This window comes from Salvia hispanica, chromosome 4 (genome assembly GCF_023119035.1).
Source record: "Salvia hispanica cultivar TCC Black 2014 chromosome 4, UniMelb_Shisp_WGS_1.0, whole genome shotgun sequence".
NCBI lineage: Eukaryota > Viridiplantae > Streptophyta > Magnoliopsida > Lamiales > Lamiaceae > Salvia > Salvia hispanica.
The window spans coordinates 40989321-41011417 of record NC_062968.1 but is presented as its reverse complement, the minus strand read 5'-3'; the positions used below and the strand labels follow the sequence as shown (position 1 = coordinate 41011417).

General features: G+C 37.6%; 2 protein-coding genes across 4 annotated transcripts in view; both read right to left on the bottom strand.

Moving 5' to 3' along the window:
* Positions 1–134: 134 nt before the first annotated feature.
* LOC125185367 (pentatricopeptide repeat-containing protein At4g20740) lies at positions 135–3893 on the bottom strand. Of its 3 annotated transcripts, none has more exons than XM_048081893.1 (3): positions 3608–3893; positions 3047–3535; positions 135–2454 (listed from the first exon to the last, which is right to left on the bottom strand). In XM_048081893.1, the coding sequence occupies exons 2-3, from the start codon at positions 3471–3473 to the stop codon at positions 716–718; spliced, it is 2166 nt and encodes a 721-aa protein (XP_047937850.1). In that variant the 5' UTR covers positions 3474–3535; positions 3608–3893; the 3' UTR covers positions 135–715. The 3 variants fall into 3 exon arrangements, with proteins under 3 accessions (XP_047937850.1, XP_047937848.1, XP_047937849.1); XM_048081891.1 differs by having other exon boundaries at positions 3047–3502; XM_048081892.1 differs by having other exon boundaries at positions 3047–3488.
* A 17303-nt stretch (positions 3894–21196) lies between these two features.
* Positions 21197–22097, bottom strand: part of LOC125221079 — a 3064-nt gene continuing 2163 nt past the window's right edge. The window contains exons 4-5 of the mRNA XM_048123209.1: positions 21950–21972; positions 21197–21460 (exon numbers count right to left, since the gene is read on the bottom strand). Coding sequence (XP_047979166.1) covers positions 21197–21460; positions 21950–21972 — 287 coding nt within the window. The remainder of the gene's footprint in view (positions 21461–21949; positions 21973–22097) is intronic.

Sequence of the window (22097 nt, the reverse complement as noted above, 5' to 3'; positions counted from 1 at the left end):
TAAACTTGAACATGTAGCATCCATATTGAAGCGTGCATAATAAAACTAGTTTTCTGAATTATGTTATTTTGTAAGCTATAATTCACTAAACTACCTAACACTTATCAAAAACGGCATGAGTGTGCAAACAGAGCAGCACATGAAGAGCCTCTGCATCTTATACTTTCTAGGTACATAATAACTATATTGGCAATTTGTAAGCATAGTATGGGACACATCTACGGCTGGATACCCAAGCAACACATGTATATACACACACTAACAACATACCCAGCCTCTCATTCATTTTGATGGAACCAGGGAGAAGGAGCAGACTCACCTCTCCCATGGTAATCGGGAACATCCACCAACTGATATTCGAAGGAGAATCCAGCATTTGCCTGGCAAGAGATATCATTCTCTCTCACATATGGAAGATCTCCAAGATCTTTATAACTCCAATTATAAAGTCGAGCTAAACTAGGTCTAGCTCTTCCATGGGCGTTGAGCTCAATATAGGGAATTCCCATACGGAAGAATCTTGTGAAAAGACTTTGATCCATATGGCTGTATTTCTGAAAAGCCATATTTTTCACAACAGGAAGCACCTTCCAGCTGGTGATGGTCACCAATCAATATACAACGTTTAAGCCGAGCTTAACCATCTTCTTGTCTTTGTACCATCCACCGGAAAAAATCCTAGCTCAGAGGGATCATCATTGCTTGGGTCATGAGTTCAACTGGAGAGAACCGAACAGCCCTTTGCCTTCAATTTTGACTCCAGGCCAAAGAATCTTATCCCAGACAACAGTAAACCTGCAGTCGTCTTCTTCATGTGGTCTCCAAGCATCTCATCATAGACTATTGCATCAGCTTCACTAAGAAATTTGGAATCTTTCATGATTGAGAAGACTTTCCTCGCCTCTTCCATTGTTCCATGATTGCACATGCCATAAATAATAGCAGCACATGTAACAACATTTGGAGGACAACCTTGTTCAACCATTTCGTTTACAACTTGAATTACCTTTGTGGCATCATTTGACTTGCAAACATGGATAATTGTAAGAGTGTACTTAAATTCCAATGGACCACTTTCCACATTGGCCAAGCAGTCACGAATCAGCAACATAGCAGCATCTAACTCTCCCATTTGAGAGAGGCCATTAACAAGAGACGAATAAGCATCAAGTGAAGGAACAGATGATATTTTTACCATCCTGTTGTACCAAACGCAAGCCTCTTTTACATCTCCAACTTCAACAAAACATAAAATTGCAATACTGTAAGTTGATGAGTCGAGTACCATGCCAAGTTCATTAAGTTCATTGAAGAGTACCAATGCCTTCTTTTCCTCACCATTCTTGTAAAGGGCCTCCATAAGTATATTGTAGACTGGAACAGTAATACACTTTTGAATTTTCAAGTACTCAAACACTTCCAGAGCCACCACGACACCATCCTCCCTCTCAACCAAACCAGAAAAGAATTTGACTAGATACTCGGTGGAAAAAAGCCCCAGTTTCTGCATTTGCTCAAGAAACTCACAAAATTCTTTTAATCTTTTTGACTCTGCATAAGACACTAAGATGGGATTAACAGTATCAAAATCTGGTTGAAGATCTTCTCGAACTGTCACATGGAAAAGCTTATAAGCTCTGTCAACCTTCTTTGCTGTACACAACCCTTTTATAAGGGAGTTATATATTGCCAAATCTGCCCTGTACCCAGATTCCAATAAATCTTTGAGCAATCCACAAGCTAAACCCACCCTCTCATCCACTACATATGCTTCAATCAGAGTTCCATAAACAGCCCTGTCTATCAAATAATTTCTCTCTTTCATCTCCTTAAACAATTCGTAACCCTTGTCAACATGGTTACCTTTACAAAGCGCCATGACCAATGTAGTATAAGCCATGACATCTGGATCAACACGATCCTTTAGCATCTCTTCCCACACCATTAAACAACCATCCAAATTTTTTTCTGAGATCAACACCTTTACCATAGCCGTGTACGCAAAAACATCTGGCTTGGACAGATTCTTCCTCATCTTATCTAGAAGGCTAAACACTTCATCCATCTGTCCAGCTTTACATAAGCCCTTGCACAAAATCATATAAGTCATATTTTCTTCCACCAAACCATCCGCCTTGAAGTCGTTATAAACTGACATGGCTAAATCTACATGGTTAGTCTTAACTAATGCATCCATAATTCTGTTATACAAAAATACTCGTGGTTTTACACCAAACTTCTTCATTTTCTCATAAACATAGTGTACCCTCAGACCTCTTTTAGCATCAGCGTGCATCCTAATCAAGATTTCAAATTGTTTCTCAGTAGGTGGCTTCCCTTGCATATGCATCAATTCAGGCACCTGATCAGCGGCCCGAAAGTGATTTGCCCGATTCAGAAAGTAAGCAAAAGCATTGTAACAGGCGAAATCATGCCGATAGCCCTTCTGCTTGCCTGATCCATCAAAGAATCAGTAAATGCATATCAGAACCATATAAAATGTAGGAAAAGAAAACATGATGTACTTTCAATTGGGGAAAACTCCCCTTCCAAAAAAGGCAAAATGCATTCAAATATCCAATAAAGTGATTATCAACTTTTGCAAACTACTGTTCAGTCATTACATTAAACTCTAAAAGAAACACTACCATGAACAAAAACCCACGATTTTGCAAGATGAAACAAAATAAAAGAAGTTGACATGTTCAGTCCCCTTAACACAGCAATTAGAGACAACTATCAGTCAATATATCTTCCCTCTACAGTCATGCACACTGAATCATGACATAAATTCAACCGGCCACAGAAGTACAATAGTCACTAAAACCGTGCAGCAAACACATCTAAGCCAAGTGACAAAACTATATGACTTCAACAATAAACACACACAGCCAAGTGACAGTGACAAAGACTCATACTTATATATTAATGCCACACAATCATTACATTCAATACCAAATCAAAATTAAAATGCCATAGACATCGCACCAACATCTTCCATCTACGATACAAAAAGGTAACTAGTTTAGTTGAAAAGATTACATACCAGCCCAGTTAAAGAACTTGGATGAGAGCCTAGGATCAACGTCAGGAAACTTGAGAACCTCGGACACCAGCTTCGGTGTCACACGGCGCAGGCGATTAAGGTCAGCCACCAGCTCCGGAGTCCAGTACTTATGATTTCTGAAGGCATCTACAATGTATCTAGCGATAGGGGACAGGTTCTTGGCTAAAAAGAAGAATCTTTCAGAAGGGTCATTCACATGGAAAGGTGTTTGGTTTGCTTTATGGTCGGGGTCCCATTTCTGGAGGTCGAACGGCTCCTCGGAGGGGCGGCCGAGTTTCTTCGGGTTCAGAGTTTGGCGGTTGGAGAATAAACCGCCGCGGACGGTGGGGCGGTTCTGGGAGGGTTGGCGGTGGCCGTAGAAAAAGTAAGGTTTGGATACCGGCGTCGGCGGAACAGGTGGCTTCATCCAAAGGTACAGCTTCTAATAAGGGAAATCTACACATAAGCCAAATTATTGCAAACAGACACCTAAATTAACAATTGAATTATGCTAATGAATCATCCACTGCTGAAATATATTGATTAATGCTAATCAATCACCTTATAGATAACTGAGATTGTTTTTGGAGAACGATTGCGTAGAATAATCCGCGTTTTGCCCTTCTGTAAAAGTTAATAATTTCCTCCAGTTTCGTAATCAAAAATTGTAATCGGAAGAGCTGAAATTTTCCAACAACAACGTATTGTGTGGGTGTTGGCGGAGCTGGAATTCTGGTGTCAGAGTTGAGAGATCGTTGGAAGGGAAGCTCTAATAGTGAAACTGTGAAAGGAACTAGAATAGGTGGATTTTTCAAGTCACATTTCACTGTGGAGAAGCAGCGGCGTCGATGAAAAATGCAAATCAGGGTTTTTTTTATTTATGGAGTGCTCTATTTGATTTAATAATACTCTATCCCGATTCCCGAATTCATCTCTTCCGGTAAAAATATGAGGGAGCAATGAATATGACATGAAAATTAGAACAAAATTAATAAGTTAAGATAGATGAAATTAATAATATAGTGAAGTAAGAGAGATAATGGGAATAGTAATAAAAATAGTGTTAATGGACAGTGATATCTATATTATTAAATTGATATGACTATCCAAAAATGAAATGCACATATTTTTGTGAGATAGATAAAAATAAAAAGTATACATATTTTTATATGGCGGAGGGAATAGTACGTCATCCATCCCTGAAATTTGTCACTTATTCCCATTTTTGTCGGTCTCTAAAATTTGTCATATTTCACTTTTACTATTTTTGACAGTGGGTCATATATTACACTAACTCATTCTTACTCACATTTTATTACAAAACTAATGGAGTACTCTCTCCGTCCCACATAATTTGACACACTTCACTTTTACCATTTTTGGTAGTGGACCTCATATTCCACTAACTCATTCCAACTCACATTTTATTATAAAACTAATACTTTAAAAGTAGGATCCACATCCCACCAACTTTTTCAACTAACTTTCTATTAGATTTTTTAAAACCCGTGTCGGGTCAAAGTGTCCCAAATTATGTGGGACGGAGAGAGTACTATATAAAAGTAGGATCCACACGCCACTAACTTTTTCAACCCGCTTTCAATTACATTTCTCAAAGCCCGTGTCGGATCAAATGGTGACAAATTATAAGAGGGATGGAGGGAGTAATAAATCGTTAAGTGAAGAAAAAATAAAGTAATTGAGAGAATAATGTAAATTAAACTCTCTTCTCTCTTATTTTACTTTCACTCAATTTTAACTATTCTCTATGTCTCATTAAAAATGAAACGTTTTTCTTTTTAGATTGTTCCATTTATAGAAATTTTTTCTAAAATATAATATCTATATCTCTAATTTTTCATCTCTCTTATTTTACTATCTCTTCGTTAACTAACAAACATTACTTTTTCAAGGCGTTTAGGAACACCGTGGCCGAAGAAAATAACTACGGCAAGGTAATATTCGTCATCAAATTAAAATTGATAAGAAATTGATTTTAGGAACTGATTGGACGAGAATTTAAAATTGAGAAGAGGTGTTTGGATTATTTGAATGATTAATGCTCTAATTAACTTATTAAACAAAGTGGTAAAGTTATTTTTAATTGTCTTCACCCTTGAATGAGGTTCTGTTCGATTCTATATTAATTTTTTCCAAGTGGGTTAAATCTTAAAATCATGACTAATTTATCCCCATATATCCATCTTATTTTTTGTATATACATAGAGGCATATGCATGTGTGAAATTATTTATTGTTATTCGTGATATGCATTAGATAGAGACTATATATGTTGAAATGCATAGTTACTAATTGTTGGCTTGTGAACTTATTTTGATATGGAGATGTTTTATGTTTTTAATATGTGGGTTAATTGTTCTAAAGTTGAGAGTTTGTAATTATAAGAGAATATATCATAGGATTGGGGCGTGGCAGTTATTCTTTTTAAAACACCCCTTTTATATATGTATTTTCTTTTTTTAAAAATATTTTCCCAAGAATTCGTAGTTGGTTTCATGTATTTTCACAAGCAAAATAGTTTTCAATTAATGTACCACAAATTCTGAAAAATTGAAAGCATTATAAAATTGATTAATTGGCAATTCATTTCTCAATTATTTTAATTTCAATAAAGTTTTAATAAATACTTATATAACTTTTAATTAAAATGGCACTACTGGAATATATATAATTTACGTCAATTTCAGATGAAGAAATTTGGAACTGCCGTGAATCACATTTTAATTAAATTGTAATTCTTTTTTATCTAAAATGACATTCTTATACATATTCTCAAAACTTTCCTTTTTACTTTTTCATATATGTATATACAGATTCAATTTGAGCCTTCTTTTTGAAATATTATCTTAGGATGACATGTTTTTCTTCTGGGCTATACAAATGTTTTTAGTTTCATGATCCTTTTTAGTTTCATGATGATATTATTTTTACTTTGTTAATTTGAAAACTTGATGTCACGGAAACTTAATTAGTTTATTTTCTCTCACACATTAAGTCGGTGAAAAGTTATACTAAAAGATAGCACTACTAAAAATGTTTTTATTTGTTTTGATTAAAGTTCTCTTTTTTCTATTGAGACATATCATTTTTTTCTTTTTTAAAAATAAATTCACTATACTTACATACAAAAATATATCATATACTTTAATTCTCATTTTTTTCTACCGAGGCATCTTATTATATACTATCATCATTTATTTCAATTAATAAATTAATTTTAAACTATGTATACATTTCTTAATTACTTAACATTTATATAATCAATAGGGTTTAGCCGTTTGGAGGTACATTCGCAAATTTTAGAGTTTGTTGAATAAAGATAACGTCCATTAAGTGAACGAAAATGCAATAACACGAAGACTCTTTCGTGGTTCGACGTAAGTCTACATCCACGTCCGAGAAAAGATGAATCAATATTGTTATTCAATTCACCTCAAAAAAATTCAATGATCACTCAAACTAGAAGAAGAAATTCCAAACAACAAGTAATTGAATCACACGCGGTGATAATCGCTAGTCAAGTTGATGACATATCTTTCTCTACCACTCTTCCTTTTCCTTAATAACCCTTAATTCCACCTACAACAACATGCAACAATCAAACTGACCAACGCTCACTACTACGTACCCATCAATTCCAACCTTCAAGATTTACAACGAGCTCTCAATTCATGGAACCAAACACTCCCCATGTGCAGTTGGAGAGGCATCCAATGCCAAAGAGTCAGAGTCGCCGCCGGCCCACCCCAACCTTGACGTCTCAAGGCTTCATCGGAAACCTATCCCCCCACATAGGTGCCCTTTCTTTTCTCACTAGAGGAACAAGAAATGTCATCAAGGTTGGCATGCAACAACCACCGCCGATCCATTGAAGAAGGTTGGCATGTCATCAAGTAATAAGAGCAGAAGCAATCAGGGTTGGGGAAGAAGGGCAAGTGAGGTTGGAGACTTGGGTTGGGTGGATGGGCTTTTATATGAGAAAGTTGGGAATCAAAGCAATTGCTTTTTGCTTCTAATTTCCACTTTCAAATAGACAATTCATTCAAATTTCCATAAATATTGTGACATGCAAGTATTTCATTTTTTTATTCTATCTCCAAATCTGTGCAAAAAGATACTTGTACGCAAGGTTACATATTTGGATGGTTTCATCTTCGTTGGGGCCTTTGCCCTTCTCTTTGTTAACTTGGTTTTACCATGATGTTTTGATCTAACCGACTTGTAGCTATCTCTCCTGTACTTTCCTCGGGTATGCCAAGTGTATGATGTAAAGTGTAAATGTTTGGTTTGGTTTGTTTCTATTTTTTTTTATTCATAAAAAAATGGACATGTTCACTGCATCGTGTTATGCATGAAAATAGAAAGAAAAGAAATGGAAATAAATTAATTTTACATGATATTTAGGTAATTATTAGTACTTCATCCGTCCCCAAAGAATATGAACTTTGGATTCGATACGAGTTTTAATAAATAAGAGAAAAAGCAAAAAAGAGAGAGAAAGGGTAGTAAAAATAATGTTAGTGGAGAGTGAGGTCCATATTATTATAATCGTATAAGTGTTAATGATGATCGTATAAGGTGTAAATAAAATGATGTGTAGGGGTAGTATGTTGTTTGAATTTTTCAAAATTAGAAAGTTCATACTCTTTAAGCACGGATGAAAAAGAAAATAGTTTATACTCTTTGGGGACAGATGGGGGATTAATTAATGTGACAGCCGTATTTAATCATTTTCACTATGAAAATGGAAATGAAAATAAATTAACTTTACATGATATTTAGGTAATTATTAATATTAGTTAGTGTGACAGCCATATTTAATCTTTTCACTCTGAAAAATGGAGATATAAATGGAAATAAATTAATTTATATGATGTTTAGGTAATTATTACTATTAATTAATGTGACAGCCATATTTAATCTTTTTCACTATGAAAAATTGAAATGGAAAATGTAAATAAATTAATTTATATGATATTTAGGTAGGGCCATGTTAGGGTGCCACCACCCCTTAAAATAACTCCATACCACCATTCCTAGCCAATTATTTGTACACGTGGACGAATAATAAGCTGCCACGTGGTAAAAAAAAAAAGTTGAAAAAATCGGCCAGCAATTTGTTGCTCTTTATACAACAATTTTTCTTGTCCAACAATATCCAATACGCTATACATCAATCTATAAATTGTTGTCTAGCGTATTGAATATTGTTGTATAAGTGGTGTCACGGTGTCATTTTAACACGAACCTATTTAGGTAATTAGAATTATTACTATTAATTAACGTGACAGCCACATTTAATCTTTTTCACTATGAGAAATGGAGGATTAAAGTGACGGCCATAATTAATTTGTCTGATTACTATTTTCGAGCCCACAATAACCTACTTTAGATCATTTCACATAATGCTTACCTTATTCTCCTCATTATTCTACATTGGGCGCCAACTACGGATCCAAGAATTGAAACTCTTGAGATCGAACATAATACTAAAATATTAATAAATGTAATATTTAATAAATATTTTAAAAATATACTATATTATAATTTAAATAGTTTATTTTCTAATTAAATTATATTATTTTTAAAGTTATATACAAATTTTTTTTATAATCACTTTGAAGTTTATCAATAATTAAAAAATCAATAAATAAAATGAAATTATTGTTAATTTTAATGAACAAATCTATCTTTTCCTCTCACATTTTAGGACACGAGTAATTTTAATAGTGGGCCCATTTAGCCCATTCTATCAAAAAAATTGTTGACTAAAATAAGAATTAAATAAATGTGTCTTCTCTAGAAAATATACTGAACTCTATGCCCCCTCCGTCTTCAGCTCTCTCATCTTCTACCCACTTATATTCCCTAACTCCCCTTTTATTTACGGCAAAGGCCAAAGGATTGTTGTTGAGATCCGCCGCTCGGGGTCAAAGGCGGAGCTCCATGGGGTCGAAGATCGAGTTACACGGGATCTCGGAGGTCAAAGAATGGAGTTTCCGGCAGCACTCGTCGGACCACGGTGGGGTCGACCCCACTCGACCCCACCTGGATCCGTCATTGCTGGGCGCTCTCTCTCTCTCTCAATCAAATTGTAGATGTTTTTTATAAGTCGTGAGAATAATTTAATTAATTTTTTTTAAATATAATTTGAGTTGAATTAGTTTTTATCACTGGATGCTATAACAAAATTTAAATTTTTTTATAGTTTTAGCCTTTGTATTACAAAAATGGTCCAATGTAAGGGTTTCAGTTTCAAGTCCCAATAAATATAGCAATAAATCACAATTTTTCTAAAAGCATCTCCGGTGGCGTCCTTCCCACTAGAACTTTCCACAAAAACTTCCTGCCACGTCATCACTAAGACTTCTCATTCCACTACTACATCACTAAGACTTCCCCTGCACTAGGACTTCCCACTAGGACTTCCCGCAATAAAATTAAATTCACAATTATTCAATTTACTGAATTAAAATGTCGACACGGAATACGGAAAAAATCAAATATTTCATTAAAACATTTTTACATAATACTTAAAAAAAATTACATTATACTTAAAAAAAAATTACATAATACTTAAAAATTACATAATCATAAAAAGTCGAGAAATACAACCCTCGGCTCTCACTCCTCCTCATCCTCGTCCTCGTCCCCGTCGTCCGTGCCGCTGCCGCCTCCGACGTCCCCGCCCCCAATCTCGACGCCATAATCATCAATGGGTGGCATTCCTAAATCGCGCCGACATGCGTCGATCACATCCTTGCACATCCTTTTGTACACAGGATTGTGCGTGCTAAACCACCTATGCATGTTCTGACTCAGGATCTTCGCTAGCTGCGCGCGGGCGAGACGGTCGTACTCATCTGGGGCTTCAAGGGTCTCCGATTCGACCTCGAAGGACCCGCTGCGGCTGTCGCTTCTCCTCGCCATCTGCTGCGCACCCTTTTGCCCCATCCGGCGACGACGACGACGGCGAGAGTCTGATCGTGGTAGCGGGGACACTTCCTCGGCTTCGGAGAGCTCGTGCGAACCAACACTGCTGCTGTACTCACCGGAAGAGACGATCTTCGTCCGCTTCCAGCCCGAGTCGACACCCGCACAAAACTTTTGCGAACTCCTGACCACGAGAAAGGCCTCCCATTGGTCAAACTCTTTGAACTTCAATTCTTTGTCGGGGTACTAGGACAAGGTCCGGTTCTTCACATCCTCCTCAGACATGCCGCTGGTTGCCATGCACAGGTTGTTTTGGTAGAGGCCGGCAAAATGACCGAGCTTAGGCCTCAACCGATCCCACTGTTTCCCGCATTGCTCGGGAGTGCGAGGCTTCGCCCCAGCCGGTTTGAGTGTGAGGTAGGCCTCACTAATGCGATGCCACAATCGATCAATATACTGGTTCGCCCCGACATAGGGATCCTCGACTACACCGACCTAGGCCTTCGCAAGCACGACATTTTCCCACACGGTCCAAATCGACCTCTTTCCCCGCTCCTCCTCATCCTCCTCCTCCTCTGCCCCCGTTTGCGAGGAAGAGCCCGGGGCTTTGCCCTTGCCCATACCCCCGCCCCTGGCCTTGCCCTTGCCTTTGCCCCTGCCCCTTGCAGTAGGCTCTGCCTCATCAGGAGTCTCATGGATCGGCGATAGCCCATGCCCCAACTCCTCAAAAGAGAAAGTTTCGATGTCGGCGTACTGAGTCTCCGGAACAGTACTAGGGGAATCGTCGGACAACAAATCTATATATGGATGATAGACAGATTCCCTAGGCGTCATCGGGCTCCTGTGCTGCATCGGCCTACCCATCCCCGGCGTCAACTCCCCATCCCCGCCATATTTGGCGGCATACTCCCCATCCCCGCTGCCCCCGGCATCATCCCACCCACCCCACCATATTTGGCGTCATACCGCCCATCCCCGCTGCCCCGGGCATCATCCCACCCATCTGACTCATCCAATTGTACATATTGTAGAACATTTGGGGAGTAATCCCCGCCATCCTTGCCAATTGGGGATTCATCCCCGCATTAAAGTTTTCCTCCGTTCCGGCGGGAAACGTGGGTGTGTTTCCTCCGCTCGTGGTGGGGGAGTTCCTATTGTACTCTATTTTATAGTAGAAATGAAACTTGTAGATTAGAGAGAGAAACTTGTCAACACAAGTGGTGTGAATGAAATGAAGTTCAACGAGCCCTATTTATAGAGTTTAAAAAAAAAAAAAAAAAATTTGTCGGACGTCCGATCCCACGCCACAGTGGCGGACGTCCGCCCGCCCGTCGATCGGATATCCGAGCCCATCCGACGGGCGCACGGGACGTCCGTGTCCTACCATTTTCCTCACTACAGTGGACGTCCGGTCGAACTTCCGCGACGTCCGCCCTTTGAGATGCTCTAAAAGGAGAAAATAAGATGGCATGTGAAATCCCACCAAGGAAAGATGGCACGTGAAAATTTATTCGGAATTGACCAACCATCATATAGGGGTATGGGCGCATAGAAATATAAACTAGAAGTATTGTATTTACCCATCGCCAGTACATACTTTTTTATTCCTTTTTTTTTATCTGAGCACATTTAGTGTGACATTATTTTTATCAATTTAATACCGTTACCTAATGCAAAATAAAAAGATACACTAACATATTAATCACTCCATACCATACGGTGCAATTTTGGCTAATTTCTTTTTGACACAATTATTTAAGAGAATAATATATTAGTGTAAAGATGTGACCTACATATTAAAGTAATTGACGAAAAAGACATGATAACCGAAAAGGGTTTTGCGTCAAAATAAAAAAAAAGTTCACTGTATGAAACATTTTGTCCACTGGAAACTTTTTGAATTACGTGAGAATAATTTCTTGTCATATAAATTCATGTTCTCCCTAAATATATTCTACACCACTTAGTCACGTTTGATTCATGAAAAAATAAAATTGGCAAAGAAAATAATTTTTTGAGAAAATAAATCTCAAAAATATAATTTTTAATAACTTTACATTCCAGTATTTAGAAAATATCAAGATTTTATATTTTATATTTGATTTAAACATCAAACTAAAAATATTGTAATTATTGTTTTTTTATAAAAAGATAATAATATAAAAATTTTAATAAATTATTAATTATAATGATAATAGGACCGTCCATCATAATATATAATAATAAATTGTCATTATAGTTATATAAATGATTATAATAATAAATATGATAATTTTTATTATTATTATTATTATTACAATTATAACATTTATGGATATGTAATTAAATAAATTTTATAATCTAAAATTTCACTACATTTTATAGATTAATTATTAATTTATAAAGTAATAATTAGTAATTATTATTATATGATTTATATCATATAATTATATTTTAAATTATTTTTTAAATTATTAATAATTATTATTATTATGATAATAACAATTATATATAAATATTATAATAGGTTTGTGTTAAAATGACAACACCTCTTAAAGTGACACCGCGACACCACATATACAACAATATAATAAACGCCACATAGCAATATTAGAAACGCTACACATCAATCTATAGATTGTTGTATAGCGTGTTGGATATTGTTGGCCGAGAAAAAATGTTGTATATAGTGTTGCATATTGCTGGCCGTGTTTTTTACCTTTTTTTTGTGCCACATGGCAGCTTATTATTCGTCCTCGTGTACAAATGATTGGCTGATGCACTTTTTATTAGCACTAAATAAACCTGCAAGTATACAAAGTATATATAGTATAGCTAAAGGTTAGTACCGGATATCGAACACGGGGAAGACTAACACAAAGTGTCTATCTCTACTGAGACTCAATTACTATTTGAAAAAACATTTTGGTTTCGAAAACTTTTGAAAAACGGAAAACAATAGAAAGCATAGATCAACTAAGAGCAGATAAATCAAGAGAAAGACAATAGAGATAAGAGAATCCCAGGGATGTGTGTTCACAGTTATGGTTATACAAAATTCCAACTACAATACCCTAGCACAGTTATTACTTTGATAGAACGAGTCACCTAGGTTATGCTCATGCGAAACAAACGTTGATTACAAGATTAGGGTTGTCAATCCTAACACGTAACTCCAAAAAGCTCCTAAGACCCTTGAAAAGTCCTCACTCTCAATTAACAGTGCCGTTTTAAAGGAAGCTAACTATAGTGTCTACTAAGTGGATCTAACTCGCTAGAACTCTGTCACAGTTATGAAGCAAGTTATATTAAATCATATACGATTGTGTCACTCAATCATGCAGCATCAAAACTACTTAGGGAAGAAACAAAGTAAAAACAAAACGGATATTAAATAGAAAACGGAACTTGTATAACCAAAGTCGTTACTAACATATCCCTAGAATCCTATGAGTTTAGTTACACATAATTGAATAAGCTAAAAACATAGATTGAAGGGAAGTCAATTTGAACATAAAACTAAAGCAAATAAAACCCGTGGGTTGAATCCTTGTCGTTCTTGATGTTCTTGAAATCCTTCTCCAACTCCTTCCAAGCACATTTTTCCGAGGCGGACTGCTGCATTGATCAGCCCGCCGGGCGGCGGGCGGTCGCCGCACACGTCCGTGGCGGTCGCCGGTCGCCGTCTGACTCCAGATTCCCAAACTTGGCATTTTGGCCCCCTTTTTCGGCTCAATTATGCACATTTCTCACAAAACACGTCAAAATACCAAAATAGACAAAATATGCAAATAATGGACGTGTAGAGTGACTTTGACATAAAAAACGAACCAAATAATGGCCTTAAAACAGTGCAAAATCCGAGCGTATCATTGGCTAAGAATGGTGGTATGGTGTTATTTAAGAGGTGGTGGCACCTGATAAGGCTAATTTCATGCATTGGTTATGGGGATAAATTCTATGATTTCCTGGGTCTAACAAGATTTTATAAGCCAAGTGTGTAGAGAAACCGCCAGCCCCAGGAAAAAGACGAAGATTACCTGGAGGAAGAAGTTGGCGGGAGAAGTGAGCAGAAGAGGGAAGAGTTGCTAGACGAAGGAGCATCCAAATGGAGGGAAAAATGGGAATCACAAGAATAGTCTAGAAGCTCTACCTACTATAAATAGGAGCACACACTCAACATGAAGATCTTTTTCTCAACATCGGCTCTTAGCTTAGCTTTTCCATTTTCTCTACACACACACTAAGGGGGATCATTTGGGGGTTCACGATTCGGTTCAGTGTGGTGTAACACCGTCTCTACGGAGGCGAAGATACAATCCTTTATTGCTTTCTGTTTACATTTCGTATTTCCCGAGTCTTCGCTGTTCGAAGCTCGGTCTTGTTTGTTATTCTCTCGTTGGATACTTCGTATTTTGCTATGGAATATGCTATTTTGGTTTCAGTTATGTTCTTGTTGTGTTATCTGTTTGTTTTGGTGGATATTGTTGGTTGATCTGAGTTTGGAGTTTGAATTGCATGGAAATTTGTAGTTGATCGGTTGAATCTAGTGGAATCTGTGAAGATCGGAGATGGAAACGGTGTTTGATTGTTGTGGATTGCTTGGATCCGGAGTGGGTGAAGCATCTGACGTGTAGATATGTTCGCGTTTGCATGGTTGTGATAATTTGAGTTCTGCTTACTCATTACCTCGTCTAGTAATCGTAGATCTGTCTTAGTTTTAGTAGTTAATTGTGTTTACCGGTTTAATTTTGTTTGCCCTGTTTCGATCCTTGCTTGCTCTGTTTTTCATCTGTTATTTCGTGATAAAAGTTAGAGAAGATGATGTCGCTGTTAGTTAGTCCTTTAGTTGGTTAATCTGCAGCCTTTTTCAGTCGTACTATGCCGTTTAAGGAAATGGTCCCCACGTTTCGTTTTTCCTCTGTCTAGGCTAGTTTAGGAAGTCGTTTACCAAGCCCAGTAGTTGTTTTAAATACTTTTGGTTATTATGCATGTCTCCGCTTAGATCTAGCTGTTAGAATAGAGTATTTCATTTCTCACGTCTAGGAATTAAATCTCAACCCCGAAAATTGCGTGGCAGCAACCAAAAATAGCTTCCAGATCTTTGAGCATGTTTATTTACGCATCTGTCTCTGTGGATTCGATCCCTGCTTCCATGTACAAACCTTTTTAACATAGCGGGTTGAGGGTTTTGAAAAGCTGAGGAAGTGATTGTGTGCCCAACGACAGATAACCCAAAGATTCTCTGAGTTCCTAGACCCGGTGTCTAGTGATTCTCTAGATCGGGAGATTTTTAATTCAAACACACCTCGCTGACTTATCGATCTTCAGCACCCTAACACTCCCCTATTATAATAATATAGTTATAATTATGATAAATTTAATTATAGTTATTTATTATACTGAAATTAAGTATGATTCATGGTTTTAAATTATTTTTAAAATATTGTATTTTATAATAATAATAATAATAATAATAATAATAATAATAATATATTGCATTAAATATTTAAAAATCTTAAAACTGAGAAAAAAAGTATACCTAAGAAAAGCTAGGATTCAAAATCCTGGAAAGTTGTACTAACTTTCCTTGTTCTCGGGATTCTGGTTACTTTTCCAGTTTGATTAAAAACTGAAATAAACACATTAATTTAAAATGAATCAGATTACTTTGTTAGACAGAATCCTGACAACCAAACATGATTTTAATGGAATGTTTTAGCCCAAATACGAATTTTAGTTATATATTTAAGATCAAAATTGACCTTTACTCTTAATGGAATGCAAAAGGAAAAAAAAAATACAAATACTACTTAAAAAGTGAATTTATAATATATTACTCCCTCCGTCCCACAAGAATATGCACTCTTTACTTTTCAGTTCGTCCCACAAAGAATATGCACTCTTTACTTTTCAGTTCGTCCCACAAGAATATGCACTCTCTAATTTTGGAAAGTCTCTTCACTTTAATGAGATGAGGCTCATTCTCCACTAATAATACTTTACTTACTTTTTCTCTTTACATCTCTCTTACTTTATCAAATTTATATTAAAACCGGTGTAGTCCCCAACGTGCATATTCTTTGGAGACGGAGGGAATATTTTTTTTTTATCAATTGTTTTTTTAAAATACTAGATTTTACAAATAGATAACTTAAGTGTATTAGTATATTTTGTGAGACAAAGAATAAAAAAAGAAAAAAGAAAAAAGAGAATATATATAAATATATATAGGGATGTAGATGTATTCATATCCTTTTTCGATCTTTTGTTCTTTTTCCTTCTCAATCTCCACCATCCATTATCAAGATCTAAGGGCCGAAAATAGGGCCTGATTTAATCCTTTTTATTCATTTAAAAAATAGAAAAGGGCCTAAATGGTATTCATATTTGAGTTGGTTATGGTAAGTTGCTTAATTCTCTCCATCAAAAGATTGCAGCGGTTATTTTCTACGATTTCACAAATCTTTCTTCTCTTTCTTCTCTTCTCCATTGAAAAAAGTCGTTGTTCTTCAATTTTTGTCAAAACTTTCCTCGTTTTTTTTTCTCATCCTACAAATTCGCTTTCATTTGAGCAATCGTTTATTCCTGTTGTTTTCTTTAACAATGGAAGAAGGTAATTTAAGTAGTTTTTATGTTGATTATTAAACTGATTTGTTCACAGGAAAATCGTTTTGATGGAGTTTTCGTTAATTGCAATAAGGTTTTATGCTCGTTTTTTGTTTATACGTGTTTGTATGTTCGGCGCAAGTTTCATTTATTCCCCAAGGGTTTAGCAATCATTGGGGGCTAGGGTGTAGTACGTAGTAAGTACCACATCTTCTCTTCAAAGTGAACGAGTTTCAGTGAATCCTCTAGGGTTTACAATTCGTCTGGGTTAGGGAGTACATTTAACCTATAAACATAATGTACATATAGCATTGTATAATGGTTATAATCGACTCTGTAATGGACGATGACGAGGAAGAGGTTTTATTTAGGGCGGCGACTCTTGTGTGTGCGTGTCAACTGGCCAGGAGGGTGCCTAGACCTAGCTGTGTCGTTGGGTCTGTGCCTAAAACCTCTTGTCAACAAAAATACCTCAACCCACTTCTACTGGCTAGTATAATGGAGTAAGGGTCGATCCTACAGAGATGGATGTAGGCGAAGTGCAATTGCAAAGACATTTCGGAAGGGTTGGTTTGCTACCACGCTTTTGGGGTTGAGTTCTACCTAGGCGTAAAATTAAAATGAGACTCTACCTATACTGACCAGTAAGTAACTAAATGCTTAATGCTACTGGATGTGTACGTGAATGTGAAAGTTGGACACCTAGTTATGCATATAATGAAGCTACTAGACGAAACTTACTAAAAATGCCTAGACAAAAGGTAAAGGGAATCAAAGGATATGCTGGCAGACTGGCTGCTGGATTTGTAGAAAAGCTGAAAAAAGTGCAAGTACAAAAGCAAAAAGTAACAAAAGCAACATATCTTTGATTGTGACATTTTCTTCTTTACCAAGCTAAACTAACCAGATCTAACAAACTCCATTGATGAATGCTCAAGCTCAAAAATTCGTAAATGCAATATTTAACTTGAAATCGAGAACGAAAGCAAGAAAAACTGAGATTTACGCATACTGGTCACCAGGACAGGGTGACAGAAACAATTAGAAACGAATTCCATGCATTTTTGAGAGATTTAAACCGATTAAAACTTGTAAACACTTAAAGAAAGACTAGAGCTAACTAAGCTAGGCAGATTCAAGCACTTAAACAACATAAAACTATCAGATCTTGCTAACTAGAGAGATTTAAAGCAATAACAAAGCTGAAACTCAAATAAAACCATAAAAACTTAACTTCATTCAAACATTCAAACCATAGGATGCTTCAAACAGATTAACTACTAAAATCCGAGAAAAATGCAAGTAAAACAAGTTCTTAAACTAAGAAAGCATGTAAATGGCTGATGGCTTCTTCTGAAACTGGAACTGGACTACGACGGCTGGAATGATTCAGGCATGATGACTCCCCGCCGGCTGGTGGCCGGAATCTTCATGGCAGGCTGCTGGATTTAGAGAGTGGAACTTAGAGCTAATGGAGCTATTCTCCCAAAAAGTGTTCTCAAAGTGATAAGTGATAAGTCCAAAGTCTCTTTATGTTCAACTCCTATAAATAGGGTGGCTTGCCCTAATTTCTAGGGTTGCCTCTTCATGCGAAATGACAACTTTGCCCCTCTTTAGTAGGTGATTGTTCCAAGCAAGTCCTCTCGTGTCCAGTTCGGTAGCATTCATTCTGTTCAGTTTGTACCTTTTCTGCCCATAATTGCCAGTTTGCACTTTCCTGCTCATACTGGCCAGTTGCACATTTTTTGCTGCTTTTTCACTCGAATTTCTTCCGATCCTTTCCTCCTGTTTTGGTACCTCAACCTGCACACTTTAACAACTATTTTGCAGATATTATCCAATAAAGCACGTTATACTGACCAGTAACCAAGGCTTTGAACGAGACTCATCAAACTGCTCACACTTAACACATACTTGTCCTCAAGTATGAAGAAACAAGCCAAATAAAAATAGTGAGTTGAGTTCGCAAGCCTGGTTACCTCCCCTGACCGACCTAAACTAAAAAGAACAAAAGACGCAACACTTTAAAAACCTTGAAACAAATAGAAAAAACACTAAAATAAAAATTACACATAAAAGAAAACACCTTAAAACACATTGAATAGGCTATATTTTCAGCCATTCTTCCCTTCAAGTTTGAGTTCAATCCGGCTGTAAGCAGCCTCGAATTTCCGCCGCCCCCCTTTTCCTTCCTAGCCAGTACATCCGCTCGTCAAGATTACCCAAACCCTCGGCCAAACACTAGATTCGCTCAGTCACTCATTCCTCACCAGGGATGTTAGGACTGTTTCCCTCAAAATGCTGAACCACAGATGCTTCGGACATAGATCTCACGTGCAACTCCTAAGGGTCTTTATTGGCTTGTAATGGGGCTTTGGGCTTGTAACGTTTGGGGTGGATGTTCCTAAGGCTCTAAGGTTCAAAATAACACTACTTTATTCTGATGCGGAGGAGCTGTGTGTATTCGGGCGCTTGGCATCTCTTCTTGCTTGGCTTGATGTTTTTCACGATTTGGCCTCCAACTGGTCAGTAGACATCCTTTGTGGCTTCGCCACCCTTATTCCTTCTTCTCTTTTTTTTTTGTGTGGTCCGGATACTTTTTCCAGGCCATTTTCTCCATTTTTTTCTTCTTTTTTTTTTCTTTTTCGTGGCTTTGCCACCCTTATTCCTTTTTTTTTGGGACCAAGTATTTCCTCCTGGTCAGTTTTCTTCATTTTTTTCTGCTCCTTTCACCGGCTGGTTTTTCTGCCCTTGTTCTTGATCAGTAGCTCTTTGCCATGCCTTTCATACACACAGTCCCGGTGGCCAGTGGGTTATATCGGGGGTTTAAAGGAGATGGGCTAGAAAAAAGGGTTCTAAGGGAAGATTTTTTATTTTTTTATTTTTATTTTTTTTCAGGGGGGTTTTCCTATTGCCCTTAGGATTTTGCTACACGTGGTCACTTCATCCTAGACATCATGTGGCAGCCACTCTTCTTTTTTTTATATGTTTAGCGGAAAGTAGTTCCACTTTAGGCTTCTAACTCACCATTTAAGAGGGCTTTCGTATCTGGCCTTAAGTTTGGGCTTTTCTCTCATACTCGCATCATCTGTACTGACTAGGATCTACTGGGAGGGGTGGTTTCCATTTTTTAGCATGCTTTATTTCCATCAATTCCCCTCATCGTTAGTTTAAAACAATTGAGTTTTAAGCCCGTTCATTCAACACATATCCTAAAAAAAACGTAACCTAAACTGACTTACTAGGGACTGACTCGACACGCGACAACACATATATACAATTATACTGGCCATTAGGTTCCCCCCTCCCACTTCATCCTTTCTTGCCCTCAAGTAGCTCAGTGAAGTGGAAAACATGATGGCTAGTATCAAACACATAGAAACACAGAAAACATAGAAAAACACATAACACATGGAAAACATACTACATATGAAAACTTCTCACACTTAGACTATGCAATAGGCTAAGTGGGGCAAGAGTAACTAACATAGAGAACCTATAGACAAAGTAGAACAAAAACAAGATATGCAAAACATACTATATATCAAAACTTCTCACACTTAGACTATGCAATAGGCTAAGTGAGAGAAGATATAATACTTACCAAACAAAATCACATAACATAATGAAAATTTCTAAACAACCTAAACACATATATGGTGTAAACCCCAGCCTTCTCACACTTAGACTAAGAAATAGGCTAAGTGTTATGAAAAGGGGTATACGCATGATATCACAAACATATTAACACATAAACATAAAACTGACACACATAGAAAAGAAACTAAAAATTACGAAAATCTAAAAGAAAAACTAACTGGTCAGTGTGGGGGTGTGTCATTGCTTCCTTCGGCTCCTCCTTGGGGTGGTGCATTGTGTAGCTGCTGTGCTGGGTATTTCAGGTGGTACATCATCGGAGGTGTCACTCTCTTTTTCTTATGATTCTTGAAAGTCCCCGTGATTTTCCTCTTTTCCATGGGCCGCAGACGATGGTTAGAGGGGTCCTTACTCCAGATCAGTTTGGGCCATCGTTCCAGTTTCCTGATGATAACGGCCGTTAGGACCTCCCTGGAATTCTTGGTCTCCTCCTTTTTCCTTGTTGCCCCCATGCCTTTCCTCTTTCTTTCTTGGTTGTATCTTTCCTCTTTGTCTTGCTTTTCATGTACGTCGGTTTCTGGTGCTGGTATCTCTTCCTGGGCAGTAGACAGGCGCTCTCGGGCTTCAACGACCACCTCCTCTTTTGGCCCTTCAGATAGGTTCTCCCCAGGTTTTGTAGGAGTCCCTTCTTCCTGGCTAGTAGCGGTAGGCGATTCTGATTCTGTAATTGGGTGGCTTTCCCTCTGGGCAATAGTCAAGTCGGGATTCTCCCCAGGTTTTGTAGGATCCTCCTGATCTTCATCGCTCGAAATCTCCATTGCCTTAGATGCAGTGGTTGCCCCTGTCTTCTTTGCCATCCCATGCCCGAGGTATCTTTTCGATACACGCGTCGGCCTCTGCTTCTCCTTCGGCTCATCACTTAATACCAACTTCCACTTTACCGGTTCGGGTTTCGTCAAGGTTGACTTTTCTGCCACAGACTGGGCAGTAGGGACTTGTGGTTCCGTTTCCATCACTTTCTCGGACTCCCCCTTCTCGGCTCTGCTGGGCTCTTATCTCCTACTGCCTCAGATGCGAGGTCTGGACCCTCAGCCATCTCGGCAGCATTCTCCTCTTCAGCTGTGGATATTGATTCTGATTCACTCTTGATGGTTGTGCAACAATCTTCCTCAATGCTCGCATCCAAGTCAACAGGCAAGGCAGTGGTTAATCCTGAATGAGTGGTGACTGGATCTACCCCTTCTCTCCTTAGCCAGTTGGACTCAGTGTCTTTAAACTGCGGAACACAAAAAATAAAAAAAAGTTTATTTAAAATATTTACACCAAAATTCTTAACAAAAGCACATGATACGCCACCCATCCCCGGCAACAGCGCCATTTGAGGGTGCCTAGACCTAGCTGTGTCGTTGGGTCTGTGCCTAAAACCTCTTGTCAACAAAAATACCTCAACCCACTTCTACTGGCTAGTATAATGGAGTAAGGGTCGATCCCACAGAGATGGTTGTAGGCGAAGTGCAATTGCAAAGACATATCGGAAGGGTTGGTTTGCTACCACGCTTTTGGGGTTGAGTTCTACCTAGGCGTAAAATTAAAATGAGACTCTACCTATACTGACCAGTAGGTAACTAAATGCTTAATGCTACTGGATGTGTACGTGAATGTGAAAGTTGGACACCTAGTTATGCATATGATGAAGCTACTAGACGAAACTTACTAAAAATGCCTAGACAAAAGATAAAGGGAATCAAAGGATATGCTGGCAGACTGGCTGCTGGGTTTGTAGAAAAGCTGAAAAAAGTGCAAGTACAAAAGCAAAAAGTAACAAAAGCAACATATCTTTGACTGTGACATTTTCTTCTTCACCAAGCTAAACTAACCAGATCTAACAAACTCCATTGATGAATGCTCAAGCT

What these genes read in the sequence shown, in the direction of transcription:
- LOC125185367 (XM_048081893.1), bottom strand. Translation starts at nt 3,473, where the DNA reads ATGAAGCCACCTGTTCCGCCGACGCCGGTATCCAAACCTTACTTTTTC. An exon ending in CAAGTTCTTTAACTGGGCTG is followed by an intron (nt 2,455 to 3,046) that starts GTATGTAATCTT and finishes TTGATGGATCAG; the next exon opens with GCAAGCAGAAGGGCTATCGG.